This window comes from Chiloscyllium plagiosum, unplaced genomic scaffold (genome assembly GCF_037043375.1).
Source record: "Chiloscyllium plagiosum isolate Xiang-an unplaced genomic scaffold, Cpla_swu_hap1 HiC_scaffold_5, whole genome shotgun sequence".
Lineage (NCBI taxonomy): Eukaryota > Metazoa > Chordata > Chondrichthyes > Orectolobiformes > Hemiscylliidae > Chiloscyllium > Chiloscyllium plagiosum.
The window spans coordinates 58,752,687-58,777,652 of NW_028270143.1; the positions used below are offsets into that span (position 1 = coordinate 58,752,687).

At 41.4% G+C, this 24,966-nt stretch overlaps 1 protein-coding gene across 9 annotated transcripts in view; it reads left to right on the forward strand.

Annotated features, from left to right (window-relative positions):
* Positions 1-5,273: 5,273 nt before the first annotated feature.
* pkd1l1 (polycystin 1 like 1, transient receptor potential channel interacting) overlaps positions 5,274-24,966 on the forward strand; it is a 288,595-nt gene continuing 268,902 nt past the window's right edge. For all 9 annotated transcript variants that reach the window (XR_015757199.1, XR_015757200.1, XM_087987215.1 and 6 more), the window contains exons 1-2: positions 5,274-5,419; positions 16,012-16,129. Coding sequence is in view for 7 of the 9 variants with exons in the window: in XM_087987215.1 (XP_087843341.1) it covers positions 5,335-5,419; positions 16,012-16,129 (203 nt within the window). In the remaining 2 variants the exon portion in view is untranslated. The remainder of the gene's footprint in view (positions 5,420-16,011; positions 16,130-24,966) is intronic.

The following is a 24,966-nucleotide window of genomic DNA, read 5'->3' on the forward strand; positions in this document are numbered from 1 at the left end:
TACTTCAGATTATCCTGGGAAGTATCAATGGCTCAGAAATGTGATCATCAGGTGAAACTGACCAGCACTTGCTGCTACTTTGCAGCAAAGACACGAGTAATGATCGCTACCAACAGAATACTGCCTTTAAACCAAAATGAGGCATTTTGCCAAACATTCAAATGACCAATATATTTCACTATCGGTATGATGCCAGGCATGTAGGTCGTGCAGCCCAACAACTCACAGACCAAATAAATGACACATCCCTTTGACCATTACAACAGGGAATATGCAGATCATGCTCAAGCAACCCAAGCCTATGAAACTCAGAACAATGGCCAACATTAAAGATATTTCTGTGATTGGGAAATTGATTAGATTTCCTACAGTATGGAAACAGACCATTTGGCCAATAAGTCCACACCGACCCTCCGAAAAGTAACCCACCCCCATTCCTATATTTATATGATTAATGCACCCAACACTATGGGAAATTTAGCATGGCCAATTGATCTGGTCTGCATAGCTTTGGATTGTGGGAGGAAACCAGACCCAGAGGAAACCCATGCAGATATGGGGATAATGTGCAAACTCCACACAGACCGTGGCCAGAGATGGGAATCAAACCTGGCGCTATGAGGTAGTAGTGTTAACCACTAAGCCACCATGCCACCCCATGCCAAAATAATTATTAATTAATCCTAACTGTGCTAAAGATGTACCAGCAACCAACTAAAGATTATCTAATGGGCTCACAGTATGATTTATTTCTGTGTGCTCAAAGTGACATTTGTTCACACACACATGGCCCTGTTTTCTGGTGGCAAAATAATTTACCCATATATTGCTCAATTTTCATTGAGAACAGGGCTATGGAGACTGCCACTCTCTGCTCCTTTCCCCATGGCAACATCCTGACAAATCGGAGTGTCTACCTGTCCAGTATGCTAAGTCAGCTAAGTAAGCTTGACAAATTAACAGCTCAAGCTACAACTCCATGCATCAGTAACCTCGAGTCATGCTGTACAAATTGTTGTTCATTTTCTAAATTTGGTTTCTTGTGTCCTAGTCCTGATGAGTGCAAGATAAAAGGTTTTGAATGTGTGCCTTTGTTAGCAATATTGAAATTCTGTAGTATAAAGCAATTAAAAATGGTAATATATTTACCTTTTTTTGCTTTGAGTCAGTTTCTTTTTAAACTTTGGTGTACATTTCCTGATGTAAACTTCCCAAATACTATTAAACACAAGAGTACATCTCATTGTCCTCTTCAGAGATTAAAAACCACATACTGTCCAGTCTTTATTAATGGAATATCCATAAGTCTCCAGAACAGAGAATTCCAAAGATTGACGATGCTTTGAATCAAGATCTTTCTCCACTACTGAGTTCTAAATGATTATCTAGCCATCTTGAGACTCTGCCCTCATATTCCAGACTCTCCAGCCAAAGGTAATGACCTCTCAGTATCTAACTTGTTAAGCCCCTTTAAACTTTTCTATGTTTCAAACAAATCACCTCTCATTTTTCCAAACTCCAGAGAATATAAACTCAATTTATTCAGTTTGTCATCATAAGTCAACCCTCTCATCCCAAGGACCAATGTGATGCACCTTTGCTGTGCTGCTTGCAAAGCAAGTACATCCTTTCTTAAATTCTGAGATAGTATTCCAGATGTATAGTTAGAGTCATAGTGGTATACAGCACGGAAACAGACCCTTTGGTCCAACCCATCCATGCCGACCAGATATCTCAACCTAATCTAGTCCCACCGCCAGCACCCACCCCATATCCCTCCAAACTCTTCCTATTCATGTACCCATCCAGATGCCTTTTAAAAGTTACAATTGCACTAACCTCCACCACTTCATCTGGTGGCTCATTCCATGTATGCATCACCCTCTGCGTGAAAAGGTTGCCCCTTAGATCTCTTTTATATCTTTCCCCTCTCACCCTAAACCTATGCCCTCTAGTTCTGTACTCTCCCACCCCAGGGAAAAGACTTTGTCTATTTTGCCTATCCGTGCCCCTCATGATTTTATAAGCCTCTGTAAGGTCACCCTTCAGCCTTCGATGGTCCAGGGAAAACAGCCCCAAACTATTCAACCTCTCCCTTTAGCTCAAATCCTTCAATCCTGGCAAAATCCTTGTAAATCTTTTCTGAATCCTTTCAAGTTTCACAACATCCTTCCGATAAGAAGGAGACCAGAATTGCATGCAATATTCCAAAAATGGCCTAACCAATGTATTGTACAAATGCAACATGACCTCCCAAACCTGTACTCAATACTGTGACCACTAAAGAAAAGCATACCAAACACCTTCTTCACTATCCTATCTACCTGCAACTCTATCTTCAAAGAGCTATGAACCTGCACTCCAAGTCTCTTTGTTGAGCAACACTCCCTAGGACCTTACCAATAAGTGAATAAATCCTGCTGAGATTTGTTTTCCCAAACTGCAGCACCTCGCATTTATCTAAATTAAACTCCACCTGCCACATAGAATCATAGAGATGTACAGCACGGAAACAGACCCTGCGGTCCACCTCGTCCATGCCAACCAGATATCCCAACCTAATCTAGTCCCATTTGCCAGCACTTGGTTAGGTGGGAAGGAAGATGGACAGGTACGACAGGTCATGAGGGCTGTGCTAAGTTGGAAAGTTGGAACTGAAAGTAAGTGGGGTAGGGGAAATGAGGAAACTGGTGAAGTCCACATTGATGCCATGTGGTTGGAGGGTCGCAAGGTGGGAGATGAGGTGTTTTTCCTTCTGGCATTGGGTGGTATGGGTGTGGTGATGGAGGAGGCCCAGGACCTGCATGCCCTTGGTGGAGTGGGAGGGAGAGTTGAAGTTTTCAGCCACGGGGCAGTGGGTTGATCAGTGCGGGTGTCCCGGAGTTGCGTGGATGTATCCGGAGGTTGGTCTGGTGGAAGGTGAGGACCAGGAGGCTTGTCTACACCCGTACTACACCTTCTATATAAATGCTATCCTTTATTCCTAATTCCTCCAATTCCTCCGCATCTACTTCCAGGAGGACCAGTTCCACCACAGAACTGGCTTCCTTCTTGCTTCTTCAACGATGGATTCCTTTTTCAACAACTGCAATTTCCCTTCCCACATGGTTGATGATGCCCTCCAGCATGTCTCATCTACTTCCCACACCTCCGCCTTCGAACCCAAGCCCACCTATCACAACAAAGACAAAACCCCCTGGTCCTTACCTTCCGATCTACCACATCTGTATCCATCCCATCATTCTCTGCCACTTCCACCATCAACAAATGGACACCACCACCTGAGATAATATTTCCCTCCCCACTCCTATCTGTTTTCGGTAAAGACCATTCCCTCCGCGACTCCCTTGTCAGGTCCATGCCCACCCATAAACCCCCAGCTCCCGGCACCTTCCCCTGCCACTGCAGATATTGCAAAACCTGCACCCACATCTCCCCCCTCACCTCTGTCCAAGGCCCTAAAGGAGCCTTCAACATCAATCAGAGTTTTACCTGCACATCCACACGTCATTTACTGTATCCGTTGCTCCCGATGCAGTCTCCTCTACATTGGAGAGGCAGGATGCCTACTTGCAGAGCGCTTCAGAGAACATCTCCGGGACATCCCCACCAACCAACCCCAATGCTCCGTGGCCGAGCACTTCAACTCCCCCTCCCACTCCGCCAAGGGCATGCAGATCCTGGGCCTCCTCCATCGCCATTCCCTAACTACCTGACGCCTGGATGAAGAATGCCTCATCTTCCACCTTTGGACCCTCCAACCACACGGGATTAATGTGGATTTCACCAGTTTCCTCATTTCCCCTCCCCCCACCTTATTCCACTTCCAACCTTCCAACTCGGCACCACCCTCATGACCTGTCCTACCTGTCCATCTTCCTTCCCACCTCCTCTCTCCACCCTCCTCTCCCACCTATCGCCATTACCCTCAGTTCCATCTACCTATCTCTCTCTCAGCTACCTTCCCCCAGCCCCACCCCCCTCCCATTTATCTCTCCACCCCCTCAGCTCACAAGCCTCAGTCCTGCTGAAGAGCTCCTGCTGGAAACATTGATTCTCCTGCTCTTCGTATGTTGCCTGACCTGCTGTACTTTTCCCACACCACACTCTCAACCCATATCATCTAAACCCTTCCTATTCATATATCTATCCAGATGCCTTTTAAATATTACGATTGTACCAGCCTCCACCACTTCATCTGACGGTTCATTCCATACAAGTACCATCCTCTGTTTGAAAATGTTGCACCTGAGGTCCTATTAAATCTTTCTGGTCTCACCTTAAACCTATGCCCTCTAGTTTTGGACCCCTCTACCCTGGAGAAAAGATCTTGACCATTCATCCTATCTGTGCCCCTCATGATTTTGTAAATTTCTGCAAGGCAACTTGATTTATTTGAACTAAGACAGAGCGAAGCTATGCTAAATATTGTGCTGTGATTAGAAGCAAAAACAGAAATTGCTGAAGGAACTCAGCAGGTCTGTCAGCATCTGTGGCGAGAAAGCAGAGTTAATGTTTCAAGTCCAGTGACCCTTCTTCAGAACTTGAATTGAGCAGTGGTTGCCTGCTCAGAAGTTTGAGAGGAGAGCAAGGATGTTTTTCATGATTTGGAGGTGCTGGTGTTGGGCTGGGGTGTGCAAAGTTAAAAATCACACTGCACCACGTTATAGTCCAACAGGTTTATTTGAAAGCACTAGCATTCGAAGCGCTGCTCCTTCATCAGGTGGTTGTGAAGAATAAGTTGTAAGACACAGAACTTATAGCAAAAGTTTACAGTGTGATGTAATTGAAATTATATATTGAAAAAGACCTGGATTGTTTGTTAAGTCTCTCATCTTTTAGAATGACTGTGTTGGTTTCAGTTCTTTCATATTGTAAATCGCAGTACTTTTTTAAAGTTACATTCTCAAATGAACTTTAATAATAGGTGCGACTTTGGCTCAGATAATGCATTTAAAATGTGAGGTGTCTTGTGTGAGACTCTGTGCCCCAAACTTCAGACTGATTCTAATCTAAAAAAGGGATTTACAGAATCTTACATGGATTCATGCAGTTTTTGAGCGACATAAACTGCAAGTACAAAATCACTCCGCAAACTTATGTGGGTGCATGTGTGTATGGGGGTGGGGGGAAGAATGAGTTTGTTATTGTTGCGAGAAATGGGAATGTGTTTAATTGCAGACTGACGAGCTTTTTGACCCAGAGGAATCATATGAAGTGGGAGTTCCTCCCACTCTGACGTCGGCGGTTTACAGGTGTAGGGATTGTGCTGGAAGTTATTGAGGGTTGAAGTGAGTGGGAACAATGTGATCCAGCAGAAAGGGTTTTCGGAAGATGGAGAGCTGGCTGCTTAAATCTTACCTGCTCCTTGTATTGTCCCTTGAGGCAGTCAGGACATCTGGTGCTGGGGACAGCAATGGTAAGTGTGAGAATTCTTAAGTTGAGATTTCTGAAAATGACGGATCTGACGTTGTCTACCGCAGTGCTTTCTTTTCTCTGAGCGTGTGCTGTGTAAAGTTTCTGGTTAATCAAGTGGTGAGAAACTCTGAGCTGTGTGGGCGATGCCCCAGTTCGAATAATCCTGCGAAGGATTCAGATTTATTCATCCAGCTGAAGCGATGCAGTTCGAAAAGTATTCATTTGAGGCTGTTTACGAATTAGCTTACTCAAGAGTGTGATAGTTCTTCAACCACGTTGAGTTAATTGTTAATTTTAGCAAAACAAAAAAACCCCAGAATATTTCTGCTACAGTTCATTTTTTAAAGTAAGTCAATCCGAGAAAGTGACTTCAATTTTAAAGGTTTCATTGTGGTCCAATTCGATATGAATTTGTAAATATCTTACAACAAAGATGTACATTTATGCAACACATTTTCACAAATTTTACAACTTATAAATTTGTCCTCACTATTATGTTGGAAAGGCGGCGAATTTTGCGAAACAACAATGAAATAAAATGATTTTTTTTGTTGCGATATTGATCGAGAGACAAATAATGGCCCAATGCTGGTGATAACTTCCCTCATTCCCTCATACAATTTGTACTGTTCTTCAAGTGGTGTCAAAGAAAATGAATCTAAAAGTAATAAATGTTAAATTCATAAAGATTAAAAATGAATTTCCACCGATTTAAAAAAAAATAAAGCTGACAAATATATTTTGCGATTGACACATTTAACAAACACGAATAATATGCAAAGTGGATAGTTGGTTGCTTCCACAAACTATCACATTTTAAGTTCCAGTAGAAATAAAACCTTTGGAATTTAAATTGGTACCTTTCTCAATCCATTAGTGCATAGGTGTGAATTGTTTTGGGAAGTGGCTGCTGGAAAACTAAAAAGAATAGTGATGTTAAAATGCATTATCAGTGATTGGCTCAGTGACAGGTTTTCTACTGATGTAAATGCAATCACTAGACACATAATTCATGGCCATCCAGTTCAGTTCTTATCCTTTTAATATGTAAAGATTTGGAAAACAAGAATGCACATTTTAAATCTGGGTGTTGTGGGATCATGGGCTAACTTAGACTCATAGAGATGTACAGCACGGAAACAGACCCTTTGGTCCACCTCGAACAGATATCCTAAATTAATTTAGTCCTATCTGCCAGCACTTGGCCCATGTCCCTCTAACCGCTTCCTATTCATAAACCCATCCAGATGCATTTTAAATGTTGTAATTGTACTAGCCTCCACCATTTCTCTGGCCACTCATTCCATACATGTACCACTCTCTGCGTGCAAAAGTTGTCTCTTAGGTCTCTTTTAAACTTTAGGCTCTTAGACTCCCCTCTCACCCTAAGCCTAGTCATGTTGACTATCACTAATCAGTCCTTGCCTTTCCAAATACATGTAAATCCTGTTCCCTCCACCACCGATGTCAGGCTCACCGGTCTATTGTTCCCTGGCTTTTCCTTACCACCTTTCTTAAATAGTGGCACCACGTTAGCCAACCTCCAGTCTTTTGTTACCTTGCCTGTGACTATCAATGATACAAATACCTCAGCAAGGGGCCCAGCAATCACTTCCCTAGCTTCCCACAGAGTTGGATCATGAGGGTTGGTGAGTGAATGTAGGTTTGTGTGAGTTAGCATCCAATTTTGGATAGCATCTTTGGAGAGAAAAGAGTGGCTTTTTCAGGTTGATAACCATTCATCACAGTTAGATTCAGACAGTCAATGCACTAAGAGAATGTTGGACATTTTCTCAAATCAGATAAACGCCTTAAAACTTAATTTGTATGTCAATTTATCTGTGAATGGAGAAGTACATTGGAACTGAACAAAAAAGTACAAACCTACAAGTGTTGGAAGAACCTAAATAAAAATTTTCAGTTAAGGTTCTAACTAAATTTCACCAAACCAAGCCACAAAGAGTAATCACATTTGATGGCAACAATTGATGACATCATAGAGAAAGCACATAATAGTAAACATTTCCTTAACTTGACCTCATTCAGCATATCATCAAATCTAGCTTGTATGCTGTTGAGTGTTACCAGCATTTTCTGTTTTATTTTTGAATCTAAACACTGGCGGTTCTCCTTTGGCCAATGTCAACATGTCCATCAGTAAACAACTCCACAGGATTGCTGTAAATCTTCCAGAAGATTCAAGATATCTTACAATATTCTCCATGTTCATGACTTCTTCATTACAAAAGACTCGCCTTCATAATAAACTCAGCATTTGAGGTTTATCAGGAGATGATCCAGCCTGCATTTCAAAGCATGCTGAACACGAGTAATGACAATGCCAATTGTCGTCACACAATTTCTGCACAAAACAACATCATTGTCAAATTATGTGCTGATACTTCAGTGATTTTGACAAACTGAAATGTGTTACATGCTATACGTAGACCCAGTGGTCACCCCATGTAATGTCAATGACCAGAAACTTCATTTCATGTCAGAAAGCAGACCAAGAAAGAACTTCAGTAGCTACATGACCCTGACATTATTGGAGAAGGTGTGATGATTCCTTAGCTCTCACTCACACAAGAAAGCCAATAATGAGAACTTGAATAGAATCTGCACTGTTAGGCATCAGCAAACCAGGCTTTACAATGTGAAAAAGAGGCCAGCAGCATCTGAGGAGCAGGAAAATCGATGTTTTGGGTAATAACCCCTGGTCCTCACCTTCCACCCTACCAACCTCCGTATACATCGCATCATTCACTGTCACTTCTGCCATCTACAAGCAGGCCCCACCAGTAGGGACATATTTCCCTGTCCATCCATATCAGCGTTACAGAGAGAATATTCCCTCCGCAAGTCCCTCATCAGATCTATGGCCCCCTATCAACAAACACACCACTCCCGGCATCTTCCCATGCCACCACAGGAAGTGCAAAACCTACGCCCACTCTTTCCCCCCCCCCCCCCCCCCCCCCTCACCTCCAGCCCCAAAGGATCCTTCCAGATCTGACAGATATTTACCCATTCCTTCACCAGTGTCATCTCCTGTATCCGCTGCACCCGATTTGGTCTCGTCTATATCAGGGAGACTGGATGCCAACTTGCAGATCGTTTCAGAGACCATCTCTGGGAAACCCACACCAACCAACACCACCATCCCGTGGCTGAACACTTCAATTCCCCCACCCGCTCTGCCGAGGACAAAACAAAATGAGACATTACAACCATTTATGAGGCCTGTGAAAGGATGTGATAAGAAAGCATCTGTGAACTAAACTGCTCACACATTAACAGCTCTCCTCAATGTTCAAAGTGAGCCCGCTGTAGCAACCCCATCGGATATTGTATAATATAACAACTGATTTGTGATCTCACACTCATTTTGAGGAAATATGATGTCGATATGTTACATCATGGTCACCAAGGATTTGTCAACATCAAATAGGGTCATGGAATCATACAGCACAGAAACCAACCTTTCGGCCCAACATGTACATGCTGACCAGGTTTGCTAAACTGAACAAGTCCCATTTGCATACACTTGGTCCATATCCATCTAAACATGCCTATCTTTGTACTGTCATGTGTCTTTTGTATGTTGTGATTGTATTGGCCTCTGGCAGCATGTTCCATATACACAGCACCCTCTCTGTGAAAACGTCCCCTTAGTCTCTTTTAAATCTTCCCCCCTCACCTTAAATCTATGCCCTCTCGGTATGGACTCCCCTAACCTGGGAAAAAGACCTTGGCTGATAACTTGGGGAAACGTTTATGTTCTGAGGAATTGACCACACGGCTGAACTCAAAATTAGTTTGTTTTTGATATTTTAAGCATCCTCAATATTAAATCTGTTTGACCCTGTTGAGTTGTCTGGCCTACTTCTTAGGCCATGGGTTAAAGTTTTAATTAATCTTACAGATTTCCCGCTGGTGAAATCTTCCTTGTTGTCTTTAAAACTGTGCTAGACCCCAATCATGGAAACAGTCACATGAATTATTAACAAAAACAGTCAACCAAAGCTTGATCTGAATTTTGCCTTGTTTGAAATTTCTCTCTGTTTGAAAAGTGACAGCAAAGACCTCTTTAAATTTAAAAACCACCTGAGTTTCAATCATCAAAAAAAAATCACATCCATTGGCTGAGAACTAATGGAGAAGTCAAGAGATTTAAGAATACCTTGCAAAATGTGACATTAGAAAAGAGATAAAACATGGAACAGTGCGGCACAGTACAGGCCCTTTTGGCCCAAGATGGTGTGCCGAACATTTATCTTAATCTAGGATCAACCTAACCTACATACCCCTCAATTCACTGCCGTCCATGTGCTTGCCCAGCAGTCGCTTAAGTGTCCCTAATGTCTCTGACTCTACTACCGCCACTGGCAGTACATGCCACGCACAGACCATTATCTGCCTCTGACATCTCCCCTATACCTTCCTCCAATCACCTTAAAATTATGCCCCCTTGTGACAGCCACTTCTGTCCTGGAGAAAAATCTCTGGCTATCTACTTTATCTATCTACTCATTACCTTGTACAGCTCTATCAAGTCACCTCTCTTCCTTCTTCTCTCCAGTGTGAAAAGCCTAAGCTCACTCAACTTCTCTTCATAAGATAAGCCCTCCAATCCAGGCAGCATTCTGGTAAATGTCCTCTGCACTCTCTAAAGCATCACATCCTTCCTATAATGAGGTGACCAGAACTGGACACAATATTCCAAGTGTAGTCTAACCAGGGTTTTATAGAGCTGCAGCAAATCCTCTCAGCTCTTAAACTCAATCCCTGTGTTAATGGAAGCCAAAATGCTATATGCCTTCTTAACAACCCTGTCAACTTGGGTGGCAACTTTAAGGTATCTATGTACATGGACCCCAAGATCTCGTTGTTCCTTCACACTGCCAAGAATACTGTCCTTAACTTTATATTCAGCATTCAAATTTGACCTTCCAAAATGAATCACTTCACATTTATCCAGTTGAACTCCATCTGCTACTTCTTACCCCAGCTCTGCATCCTGTCAATGTTTTGTTGTAGCCTGCAACAACCCTCGATTCTACCTACAACACCACTTTGTGTCATCGGCAAATTTACCAACCCACCTTTCCACTTCTTCATTTAAGTCATTTATAAAAACTACAAAGAGCAGAAGCCCAAGAACAGATCCCTGTGGGACACCACTGGTCACCGACCTCCAGGCGGAATACTTCCCATGCACAACCACTTGCTGTCTTCTTTTGGCCAGCCAGTTCTATATCCCGATAACCAGATTTCCCTGTATCCCAAACCTCCCAACTTTCTGAGTGACAGTAAAGCACTGTCTCAGTACTGTGTTAAAGTTAAGAGAGGATTTGAGGAAAAACATTTTTTGGAATCTGGAATGCATTGCCTGGGAGGGCTGTAGTGGCTGGAAACCTCACAACTTTTGAAAAGGGTATGGATGAGTACTTAATGTTATAACATTCAAGGCTATGGGCCAAGTACTGGAAATTGTGGGGATAGTGTAGATAGGTTGACGCAGACTTGATGAACCAAAGAGTCCAGTCTGTGTTGTATGACTGACTCTATAAAGTATTGTCTTGAATGCTACCTACTGAAACAAGGCTGACAGGTGCAAAGTAAGAGGATGCAATATCAGGAGGAAAGGGCTGGAAACTCTGATTAAACTAGATAGCTGCAGTTGAAGAGTTAGCAGTAGGGTTTGTTTAATATTCACTGTTGTAATTTCTGTTTCTGTAGTGTGTAAAGATGGGTAGGCAGAGTCAAGATTCAAGAGAATGGGTTTGTTCAGCTGTTCCTTACTGGTGCCCACCTGTTATCAGTACTTTTAAAATGAACCTTTTGTATTCAGAGTTGCATGTATTCTTGTTCATTCATTCATTCATTCATTCACAGGACATGGGCATCGCTGACTAAGCCAGCATTTACTGCTCATCCCTCATTGGGTTAAGTGCCCCAGTTAAGCATTAACCACATTGCTGTGGGTCTGAAGCCACATGTAGAGCAGATCACGTAAGGATGGCAGTTACCTTTTGTTAAAGGAGATCAGTAAACCAGAAGGGTTACCAGATAGTATTCTGGAATGAAGAGTATAAACTGATCATTTGGAACAATGGGAGATTTAGTGATGGTGGATAATAGTTGAAAAGTATCATGAGTAATTTGGTGATGGGAAAAAGAAACCATTCAGTTGTGCATGAAAACAGTTTTGGATCTGAAAAAGAAGAATGAGGAGTATACAGAAGCTTCTGTGCAATTACCCCTTTGGTGTTCCTTGTGCTTAATTGGGTTAAAAGTTCATTCCAGATTGTAGAATTCTAGTCTGGCAATTGCTGATAGCTTATTTTAAAAAAACTCCACTTTTTACTCGAAAAAAGTCTCCCTCTTGCTTCAACTTGCTGTCCTTGCTTTTCTGGTGAACAACAAATGGTGAGATTTGTTGTCAGGATAAGGGAGTGATTTTAATAGAGTATAGAGAGTTGGTTCCCAGAATTCACCTTAATTCAAGCGTTAATTCACTGTAGTCTTCACTTATGGCTCTGGCCACAGGGACATCCTTCCCTGCATGCCGCTTGTTGTTGATCTTAATCTGTAAACTTCATTCTACATTACTTCCTTGAAACTACTCATAGAATCCCTCTGGAGGGAAGCAGGCCATTTGGCCCATCAAGTCCACACCAATCCTCCAAAGAGCATCACACTCAGACCCACCTCATCCCTGTAACCCTGCATTTCCTATGGCTAACCCACATAGCCTGCATATCCCTGGATACTATGGACAATTTAGCATGGCCAATCCATCTAACTTGCACATCTTTGGACTGTGTAGGAGGAAACCAGAGCACCATAAGGAAACCCACGCAGACATGGGGAGAATGTGCAAACTCCACATAGACAGTCCCACCGGGTTCCTGGTGCTGTGAGGCAGCAGTGCTAACCACTGAGCCATTATGCTGCCACTCTTCCTGCCATTGAAACCTTTTCAAGCCAGCTTTTTGAACTGTTCTTTAGACAGCTCTTCTGGGTAATATCTGCTTAGTGCCCAGGCTACCTCTGGAAGCATTTTAGAATGGACAGTCAGCACCCCTTCTGTCCTATCACTACAACATCCAGATTTCTGGCCTTATTCATGTGTCTTTAATGCTGCCAGTATTTTTTGTTATACCTGCTTGGATGCTAGGGACAGGAGTAAACATTAGCATCTGTTCTTGAGGAAATTTATAAGACAGAACAAGCACTCATTACCATTCAATTCTCTGCAAATGCAAACCTTCTGTGAAGAGGAAAGCACAGCTAGATATCCATGAGCAGGGGAAGGATTGTCTCACTTTCTTTGCCAGTACAAAGTGACTTCTCACAAGACTATTGGAAATCCTTCACATTTATAGGTGCATATCCCATGAGCACACATCTTCTTGAGCACTCAATATATGTGATTGTAAGTAGATGCAGAGGAAAACTTAAAACTTAGAGAGAGAGTATGAAAGCCAGGATTTAAAGTACTTGTGAAACTTAATGGTGATGTTGGAAAGCCAATAACCCTTTATGATAACCAACTATTTGTTATCACCAAAATGGATCAGTGATCACCACTAACTGATTTGCAAATCATTATTTAGAACAGATCATTCTTCAAAGCACTGAAACACCATTTGTAAGCATTGAATCCGATTCCAATGTTGACATTCCAGATTAAGATTCTCAGAGACCATCCTGATGCTGTACTCATGAGAAGAAAAATGTTCAACGCAATTAACTGTTTCTGTTACAAAATGAACTATTATCAGTTGGTGAACAAATCTTTTATCTCATTATATATGTTATGAATACATTATTAAATCTGAAAGTGTAATGCACTAAACAGTCAAGTTTATGCTGCAGTTTATTGCTTAAATTTCTGAAAATAAGCCACTTGAAGCATGCTCTGTCTCTCAGTTACTAGCAAAGGGAGTGAGATGCAGGGCATTATAAATTACATTGTTCTTTTTGGCCACTTGATGCTACCTTACACAAAGAGCCACAAGACACAGACTGCTGGGAAGGATAGTAAAGGATCTATATGAAACTGTTAAGGCAGTTCTAAATCTAGATGTCTCTGATTGAATATTTAACTATTTCTGTTTTTTTGCTGAAAAAATATTAACAATGTGAAATCATCTGTTTTATAACTTCCTGTTATGTGTTTACTACTGATGATTACAACCTATAGTTATTGGAAATCCACAGATCTTTTCCAAAAATTTTTGTTGGCTGTTCCTTTACTCAAGGAGGATGTGCACACAATGTTCCAAGTTTTTGTCATGAATTTTTGTGACTGAACAGGCTAATTCTTCACCTTTTTGAGCATATGGTCAGGATGTCCCATGCGATGGTGGGATCCAGAGTGAGGGTTGATGTACTTTCCTTTTTATCTCTGCCATTGCTCTACCTCTTTAAAATGTTTGGACTCAAAATGTGATACAGCTTGATGGATAAGTTGTTGCCATTCGAATGATTAGTAGCAAATTTCACCCAATCGATGTCCTTTTTAAAAATTTGTTCATCGGATGTGCATGTCGCTGGCTGGGCTGGCATTTATTGCTCATCCCTAATTGCCCTTGAGGAGATGGTGTTAAGTTACCTTCTTGAAGTGCTGTCATCCATAGGTTGGAACTATATCCTCAGCTGTTAGGGAAGGAGTTGTAGGATTTTGATCACGTTTCAGTGAAGAAGTGGCTTTGGCTTTGGCTTTGAGGGGAACTTGCAGGTGACGGTGTTCCATGTATCTGCTTCCCTTCTTCTTTCAGATGGTACAAATTGTGGGTTTGGAAGGCATTGTCTAAGGATCCTTACTGTAATGCATCTTGTAGACAGTACAGACTGCTGCCATAGTGCATTGGTGGTGGAAGGACTGAATTCTGAAGGTGGTGCCAGTCTAAATGTGGTGCCAATTAAGTTTTGCCCTGGATGGAGTTCAGTTTCTTGAGTCTCATTGGAACTGCAACAATGGAGATTCCGTTTCATTGCATTCCATCACATTCCTGACTTGTTGAATAGTCAGGAGCTGAGTTGCCCTGGCAGAAACTGAACTGAGCATCATTGAGCAGGTTATTTCTGGGGATTGAATTCTGTGTTCTTGACTTGCGACCTTGGGTTATTCTGCTCTGCGGTGAAGGCTGTTTATGGTTGTTCCAGATGGTTACTTACTTCTGCATTTTGTTTTGTTGAACCAGTCGTCATGATGATGATAATGTTCAAATCCAGTTGTCTGAACACAGGAATCAAATGCACCTGATTTTATTTTATCCCACTATTCTATTCTGAAATTGAGTTGGATTTGTGAAGATTTTCCAGATTGATCATTGAGTTGCATTTGGGATTCCTTGTTCTGGTCTGTCTCCTTTACAGCTGAGGCATTGATCTTCCTCTTTAATTTTTGGATCCTGTAAGATCTTGGTGATAATTGAATGTTCATCAATTGAACAAGTCAGTTATCTGTCCAGGAGGCATCACTTTCCTTGATATGATCGTCACTTAATTGTTGATTTGAACGATTACATAATCCAGGAGATGCAGAGTTTTAATCTAAGATGTCTCCACATGGTTTGGACCTTCCTTCTGGCCATGCTGTGCCCATGTTATCAGCAAAAGGAGATAATTTGCAATTGCTTTTCCCACCCCAGTTTTCCTAATAGTTCCACTCTCCAGACATCAGAGTCACTGACCATCCTGGCATTAAAGTCTTCCAGAAGTATGATTGTTTCTCCTTTTTTTTGAGGTTACAGTAAGGATTCATTGAGGTTGGAACTTTTTTTTTGTAACATCTTCATTAAAATCAAAGTTCAGAGAGAAATGCTGATTTACTGATTACAGCTGATCTTTAGGTATGAGTAGTTGGGACACAGTTGGGGAATTCTGGCAGCACATTTAACATCCTCTTCCCTGTGGCAAAACTAATGTCTGCAAATATTGTACATCCAGGAAAACAAGTTGGCAGTAACAGCAAAAATGAGCTAATGTTCGGCTTATGCCCGAAATGTCGATTCTCCTGTTCCTTGGATGCTGCCTGACCTGCTGCGCTTTTCCAGCAGCACATTTTCAGTAATGTTCAAATGAGAAATGTTCAAATACAGGTCACTACCAAGCTCTGTTCAATTCTCAACCTGAATCCACCAAACACATGCTGGCATCTCCCTGAATGGCAAATGACATTAAGGAAACGGTAAGGGAGAACAAGGCCTTCTCTTCTCACATGTTCTGGCAGCCAGCTATAGGTTCATTTTTTGTCTTGACAGCAATCTGTGTGTGTAGTTACCCTCTTAACAATCTAGGTGGACAAAGTTAAAAATCACACAACACAAGGTTATTGTCCAACAGGTTTATTTGGAAGTACAAGCTTTCGGAGCGCTGAGTGGTGTTTTGTGATTTTTAACTTTGTCCAAACCAGTCCAACGCCGGCACCTCCATGTCATAACAATCTAGATGTGAGAGCTGTATGGAACTGAAGGCAGACAGCACAATAATGTAAATTCAGTCTCATAGAAAACCCGTTGTCTTCTGGAGGAGGCATATCACACAGGTGTCTGAATCTGTTTGTGGAATCTGTTGCAGGGAGCAGCTGGTATCGTGGCTGCTATAATTTCACAGTCTTGGACATCTGGGAGCCAATATTCCAGGCATCGAACTTGATTGGACCTGCTTTCTGCGCAAAGTGTTGTTTTCAGAAAAGGTAAGGTTGATTTCATGCAATTTCAAAGCCTGTATCAAAGAAACTATTTGAAACGTTAACCTCGACTATTTCACATGAATCTACCAAATGCCAATGTCATGTCACCACACTTGCTATCATATCCAATGCAAATAATCCCAATTGGTATTGTGACACAAAATGGATTTCTGCTTTTCAATTTGGACAGCCCCAATTAGCTCGGGTATCAAGAAGGAGCAGCAATTTATGTTAACCAAGTGAAATCTCTTATGTTCTTTGATCAGAATGATCTGTGAAAAACTGGTCTGTATAAGGCAATCTTTGTCACTGAGCTTCATTGTGAGCCCTTGTCAGAAATTCATTTGTGCCACCTGATATCATAACTGCTAGATAGTTTATCGACATGTGCTGGATGTTTGTACTGAATAAAGATAGTTCCTTAACCCTCTGCAGGGAGATTTTATTGGTAGTTCATTCCAGTGTTGCAGAGATAAAACTATAATTTCCAACAGTGGTTGTTTTGTAACAGTCTGGTTGTCATGTATGACCTCCACTAGGAGTTCTTCAGCCATCTTGTACTCTATTAAGGTGTTGAGTCTGTTAATCTTTTATTTGTCTGACTGTCTCAAATAATTAGCTTGAACTTCAAAAAGAGATACTGAGATAACACATGATTTGGAGGTGCCGGTGTTGGACTGGGGTGTACAAAATTAAAAATTACACAACACCACATTATAGTCCAACAGGTTTATTTAGAAGCACTAGCTTTTGGAGCGCTGCTCCTTTATCAGGTGGTTGTGGAGTATAAGATCGTAAGATACAGAATTTATCGCAAAAGTTTACAGTGTGATGCAACTGAAATAATATATTGAAAAAGACTTGGATTGTTTGTTAAGTCGCTCATCTTTTAGCATGACTGTGAGAAACGAAGCTCACTCACTTCAATAATTTCAGTCCGAGACAAGATCTGAATCAGTAGTGTCATTTATTTTGCTCTTGCAAGAGGGATGTGGTGTCTACTGTGTACAAAGGCAGTCATACACACACACTTAATTCAACTAGTACACAATTTATGTAATTTGTTTCCCTTCTCTCCTCCCATTGCTCCTCTCCTGTTTACATCTCCCAGTTCTCTAAGACTGGCGCCCATTACTCTTGTTCATCTCTTGCCTTATCAGGTCTAGTCTGTGACAAAATGCTTATTTCTGGCCTCACAAGGCCGTTTGACCACCTCCCTCTGTGGTCCATTGTTAGGTATATCCTCCTTTGCTACCATCCATTTCCCTTACTTATTATGATCTTATGACCTCATAACTTCTTGGTTTGTTCTTGTTTTTGCAGAAGCGGGAAACAGATGCTTATAACTACTGTTTGTACAGGCATATCTAGCTTAACCCCCTCCCCTCACAGCACCTTATCTATTTGTCTGTAACATCTACCATTGTTTGCAGGCACATTTCATTCTTGTATGCACATCTTAGCTAATACAAAAACAATTATGTATTTCCTTCACATAATTTTCATTCTTGTTGACTCAGCTCTTGGCTGAAACAATTGTACAAGAGTGTGAGTTCATTTACCTTGCATAAGTAATTATGATTGCAGAAGTAACACTACCTATATCCCACAATGACCATAATGGTTTCAGTTTTTTCATATGTAAATCCCAGAATTTTTAAAAAAAGTTTTATTCTGACGTGAACTTGAACAATAGGTGCCATGTCGTCTCAGGTAATGCATTGAAGGTGTGAGGTGCCCTGTGTGACGCTGTCTGCAATTCAATGTCCAATGAGCAACCCTACCGTTATCAAAGTTATTAATAATCTTGAGTAATATTGGTCTTTAATAGAGCAGATGAAGATATATGTGTTTAGGTTAGAGCCGAACCTGTAAAATGTATGTCTTCCGTGTTTGAGAATGATTAGATATGATGCCTCATGAGGAGGCAGTGTCACTAGACTAGTAACCCAGAGTTCCTAATGTTCTGGGGACATGAGTTGGAATCCTACCATTGCAGATGGTGAAATTTGAATACCGTTTTAAAAAAACTGGAATTAAAAGCTCGTCTAATGCTAACAATGTAATCATTGTCAGTTGTCTTAAAAAACCCATCTGGCTCACTAACATGCTTTTCGGGAAGGAAACTGCTAACTTTTACCTGGTCTAGCAGACGTGCGACTCCGGACCCACAGCACTGTGATTGACCCTTAACCTCCCTCTGAAAAAGCCTAGCAAGCCACTCATTTCAAGAGCAATAACACAATAAATGCTGCTCAGCCAGCAACACCCACATCTCATTAATAAATAAAAAGAAAATAAATTATAATCTATAGCAAACTTTATGTTTAGTTTAGGCTATGCCATCTTAATACATGTGTTTTTATAGCCATGATTTAACATCATAACTGTCTTAAAATTACAAACTTGTCTATTAACAAGGAAACTAAAATTAGCTTTGTTGTCTTTCCAATAAAATAGCAGTTTAATCTTAGACTCAGCCAAATATCAGATTATCCGAAGGGGGCTCTCAAGGTCCCGATAGAAACATTACGCCAAGGAGCTGTTTCAACCCTGATCACGTCTTTTGTTTACGGGTACAATGATTAAAAACAAACTCGGCTCACTGAAATGCTGCTGAGGACAGTTCGGGAAAGTCCGGGCACTGTCAGTAAATAACTGACCTCCCACCCTCTCTCTCTCTCCCCCAACACTTCCCCTGGAGTTCTACATAGGGGTGAACCCTTAAATCCCCCTTCCACAGATAATCTCTCCAATGCTGTCCTGCACAAGGCAAAAATGGAACCTGTCAAAAACTTGCAGTGAAAAGTTGGTGTGTGTGGCTGCGTGTGTGTGTGCGCGTGCATTAGTTGGAGACTTAAGCCACAAAGGCAGCAGCAGTCTTACTGTTGGTGTACAGTCCGGCTGCCCTTGCTGGACGGATGGGGGTTGAACGGTAGGTAGGGGGTTGACGGGGTTGTGGGGTTGGGGAGGGTGGGGAGACTGGAGCGTGGGGTAAGTGGGGGGGACCGGGGCATGGGGGCGGGTGGGATTGGAGGTGGGCAGGGAATGGGGCAGATTGGGAGTGGATGGGTTTGGGGGTGGGCAGGGGTTGGGGCTGAGTAGGGGTGGGGGGCGGGCGGCGGACGGGGGGGTGGAAGGGCCTTTTGGGTGCGGAAGGGTTAGGGGTGGGGGATGGTGAGGGCTCACGGCGGTGTGCTGCTACCTAGTCTCCTGAATGGGGAGCAGACTTCGCAGAAACGTCTTGAGACCCAGAGGAAATCAATTAACTGAATAATCAATTATCCAAACGAAATAGTGCCCGCCCATCTCATTCAGATAATCGAGGTTCCTCTGTAATCCATTTTGCAGCTCTTGGCCCATAGCCCTGGAGGCTATGACAAAGCATGCGAATCTCTAAAGACTGTTTAAATGTTATAAGATTTCCTGACCTAGGCATTCTGTTTCAGGAAGTAAATTACAAACTTGTCAACTAAAATGATCATCCTCAACTCTTCTCTTGGCCTTTTACCTTTTGCCATCAATCTATGCCCCCTGGGTTATTGACCCTTCTACTAATCAAAAAGTGCCTTCCTATCCACCTATGCCTCTCACTCTTATACACTCTCAGGGTCTCTGAACCTTTGCTGCTGCAAGGAAAACAATTCCAACCAATCCAGTGATTTCTTTTAGCTTGGATCAAGTCCAGGCAGTATCCTGGTAAATCTCCTCTGTACCCTTCCTAGTACAATCACTTCCTTCCTAAATTATAGTGAGGGGAATGTACTATTCCAGTTGTGGTCCAAACAACAGTTGATACAGTTCTAGCAAAACCTCCCTGCTCGTTGTACTCTGTGCCTTGGCTAATAACAGCTAGTATTCACCCTACTAGGTTTATGAATCTGTAGAAATGCACATTAAGGTCCCTTCGATTGTCAGTAATTTCCAGGATCCTACCATTTATTCCTTGTTAGGTCGCTCCAAGTGCGTTCCCTCACAATTTTCAAGGTTGAATTCCATTTTGTGCATTTGATCAACTCTTGCTATCTATCTATAGCCTGCTTAGTGAGGCTGTGTTCCTCACTAATTATCACCCTACTGATTTTTGTGTATTTACAAATATATTGATCATATTCTCCACATTTATGTCCAGATCTCGAATGCACATCACAGACGTCCAAGCATTGAGCCTTCTGGAGCCCCACTGGAAGCAGACTTCCAGTCACTGAGAAATCATCCCCAGTTTCCTGCCACCCAGCCAACTTAGGATCCAATATCTCAGATTGCCTTCCATGAGCTTTTACAGTCTGCCATGAGAGACCTTATCAAGACCCTTGGTAAAATCCATGTAGACCACTTAAATACATTACCCTCATTAACATTTCTGGTTGCATCCACAAACAAATCTTATTCACCTTTGACAAACATCATCTTATCTTAACAAATCCATGCAACTATTCATGATTAATCCACATCTCTCCAAAGCAGATATATTCTGACCCTCAGAATTCCTTTGAATATAATCATAGATTGGTTCAGCACAGAAGAAAGCCACTCACCTCTTTGTCTCCATGCTGGTTCACTGCAATGCTGCCTCTGCTTGCCTTTTACCTGTGGTCCTTCTTCTTCCTTCTCTGGAGAAATAGACAATTCTCTTTGAAAACTACTTTTGCTCCCAGACAGTGCATTCCATAATTTTAATTACTTGATGTGTATCAAAAACTGTCCTCATGCCACTTTTAATTCTTTTGCCATGCATTTTACATTTGTGTTATCTGGGTCATGATTCTTCTGACAATGCAGAAGTTCTCCCCATCTAATCTGTTTAGATTCCCCGTGATTATACAGTCATGCAGTCATAAGGCAGTGGAAACAGACCCTTGGTCTAACTTGTATAACCAATTTTCCCAAACTCAACTAGCCCCATCTGCCTGAGTTTGGCCCATACTCTCCTAAACCTTTGCTATTCAGTTACCTTCCTTTGAAGATTGAGTGCAAATTGAAAATCACATTTGTTTTGGTTACTGTAGCAAATCCAGATAAAGTTGCATGAAGAATAATATTTTACTTTAACTATAGTGCTGCTTTTAATTTTAATTTTGCTTATATATTAAATACTGAAGGCCAAGTGCATCTATTTGTATATATTTACTGCGTGATAGTGACAATAGGATAATAGACATTGAATATCACAATGTGTCCCAAGTAATAATCTCTCCAACATTGTCTTGTGCAGGACAAACATGGAACCTGTCAAAAACTTGCAGTAAAAGGTTGTGTGTGTGTGCACTATTTGGAGACTTGCCCCACAAAGACAGCAGCAGCAGTCTTGTTGTTGATGTCCAGTCCAAATGCACTGGAGGGGGGGGGGTGGGTGGGTGGGGGTGGACAGGCAGGGGCTTGTGCGGGGTTGGGTGGGGTTGGACTAGGTTGGGGAGACGGGGGTGGATTGATTTGGGGTTGGGGGGGTGGGGTTGGACTGGGTTGGGGGTTGGGGGGGAGTTGGACCAGGTTGGGGCAGGGGGCAGGGTTGGACAGGGTTGGGGTTGGGGGGCGGGATTAGACAGGGTTGGGTGGGTGGGTGGGGTTGGACCGGGCGGGGGGGCAGGGTTAGACAGGGTTGGGGTTGGGGGGGGGCGGGGTTGGACAGGGTTGGGGGTTGGGGTCTCACGTGCTGTGTGCTGCTGCAGTCTCCTGAATAGGGAGCAGACTTTAAAACTCCAAGCCCCAGAGGAAAGCCATTTAATCAATTTTCCGAATAATCAATTATTCGAACAAAATAGTGCCTGCCCATCATGTTCGGATAATCGAGTTTCCACTGTATTTTGAAATGAGCATAAGCTATTTTCATTGGTAATGTTTTGTAGTGTGGAGTATTAGTCTAATTTTGTTTAATATTCTTGCACTCTTCCCACTGTGGACATCTTCGTTTCTGAGCATTATAATATAAAATTGAACTGTTTGATTCGGCTGTTCAGTTGAAAATGGTTTCTCTGAGTGGAGGCTTTTGTTTGCAAAAATATAGAAACGGTATTATTCTGTACAGAATAGCAAAAACATCAAATGATCTGAAGAGAGTCACAAAAAAGTGTGAAAAGTAGTTTTCAAACTTATTTGAACACCTTCATAAGTTTCTGTCTTTAAATTTTGATCACTTAACTTTTTTTAACTTTTGCTCATGGGGCACTAAGGTGAGCTGGCTGAACATAACATACTAAAGGTAATTAAGCAAATGATTATGTGTGAAGGACAATCATCACCTAATTGACCTTTCATTCTTGTAAACATTTCATACATGTTTGGTGAGAACAATCAGCAAGGAATTTATTTAACCCCTAAATGTAGATGAACATAATTCCAGAATATCGTTTTATCTATACCTTTGATTAATCAGACAGAGCTGAATGACAGATAACTTTCAATGTATCACTTTATCTGAGGCAGTTTCTTAAATCTATTTTCTTTCTTTCTTTCCTTCTTTCTTTCTTTCTCTCTTTCTCTCTCTCTTTCCTTCCTTTCCTCTCCTCCCTTCATGTGAAATATTCCTACACTCTAATATTTCACTGAATCCTCATTCTAAAATTAAGGCTGATCATAGCCTCTTAATTTCTGAGTTTGCAAGAGCCCCATACTCTTTGTAGCTCACTTCTTTTCTGTTTTTGCGTATCCTTCCTAAATTATAAATATTCTTGAATAATCATTTCCTGATCTTCGTCACCCTGCAACCATGTCTCTGTAATGGCAACTAAATCATGCCCATTTACTTCTACTTGTGATTTTATATCATGATATATTTGGGGGCGAAAGCTGCTTGCATGTAGATTGAGAGCCATTAATATTCTCTTTTCAAACAGTATTCTATATTCTGATCCTGTTTGAGACTTGCCTTCACTTCATCTGTTCTATAGTGTGGTTACTATTTTCTACTTTGTGTTACCAGTTTTGTTTTTCTTCAGTTTGAGCTTCCCCTTGAGTTTCTATGCTCCAGCCAACACTACTAGCAAATCTGTGTGTAGATGTTAGTTCCAGTCCACCCATCTTAATACGGTACCCCTTCCACAGAACCAGTCACAATACCTCAGATATGCTAGTTGTATAGCCACACGTTTGATCACTCAATCCTCTTATTTCTATACTCAGTAGCACAGAGCACTGTGTCACCTTGAGATTACCACTTGAGATCCTGCAGTTGATTTATGAAATCCACAGCTCAAGCTTCTACAGCTGCTGGCATATTCTGCAGATTTGTTTGTCTACAACATATGCTACAGCTGTGACTTCTCATGTGCCAAAGCATCCACACTCCACTTGGAACCTAGTAGCTCTGCCTTAGCTTTACTTCAAATAAATAATTTGTAAAGTTGAGTAACTTATCAGTTACTTACACCTGCAGGGGATTGAGCAGGGCCGTGGGACCTGCTGGCTCACTCCAAAGAGAACCTGCATGGACTCAGTGGGTTGACTGGCTTTTTTTCTGTGTAGTATAATTCTATGATTCATGTGAATCTTAACTTTATTAAAATGTGATGTTGTTAATACACCACTTTTACGTTTTAAAGATGTGTATTAAGCATTTTTTTTAACTGTGAACAGAATAACCTCCTGCTGCTAGTTTGGGGGAAATGACGAGCTGGAAGTCTGTGATCTTCTGCTTGTAACAGAAATTTTACACATTGAGCACCTTTGTAGAAGTATTTGTAGCTTACGGAATTGCACTTCATGGTGCAGAACGAACCTCGTTCTGTATTGAGGAAACATAAATGGACCGTTATGGAAGGGTGAATGTGATCTTAACTTTTGACAAATTGTATCAAATTTCATTTTTTACTTTAGTTTTCTAGAACGATATAAATCTCCAGAATGTCCTAATAATGCAACAAAAATAGAATAGCTGTTAATTTCCTTTGTTCTCTTAACGATAAATACATTTGTGGGACAGCTTTATTTATGTTGCAGGATTAGACAATGGCCTACTTGTAATGCAGATACCATAAATTGATTATGGTTTAACTATATTTGTAGAATGTGTCTATTCGCAACTTTTGAGTAAAAGATAGTTACTTCATTCAGTTACAGAGTGTTCTAGCTAAGAGTCATTAGAGTAAGAGTTCTGTCATTCGTTTCTTAGATATTGAGTAACCCATAGTGTAACATGTATATGATTTCCAATTTTATGTCTACTTTTTCTCAAGAGATTTCCATAACATCTTCCCTGTATAAGAACCAAGTTAATGTGTTCCTATCTGGATTTTGGACAGATCTCTCATTGCATCACCATTTCTCCCCTGTTTATCTCACGCCATAATTAGGTTTATTTCTTTCTTCAGTCTCACCCCCTGCTGTCTCCATCTGAAATTTTATAGTGCCACCTCTCTCCATTATCAAGGCTCAACTCTTCAGCCTTAATTTCCTCACGCTTCAGAAATGTTATTATTATCTCTGTCTTGAAATATCTATCCTTGATCTTTTCATCGGTTCTAACCAACTCTCTTATTTCTCTTCCCCTAAGGTACTTGAACTTAGCTTTGCCAGTCAATTGCATAATTGTTTCTCTCATTGGTCTTTGTTTAACTCCTTTCTCTTAGTTTTTGCATGTTCATAGCATCAAGGTTGTTAATTACTTCTTTGGAGACCAACAACTAAGGTGCATTGTTTTCACATTGTCTTCTTTGATAACTTCATTCTCCTCCTTCACCATCTTTGGCTCAAGTCTGTGATACTACTTTGTGCCAATTCTATTGGTCTCATATATGGCTTGTCCTCTTACCACCACACGACCTTTTTAGCAAAGTTATATCAGTGCACCTTTACTTTTCTTCCACTCTTTGTTTAACTGTTAATCTTTAGTGACAATCGTCATA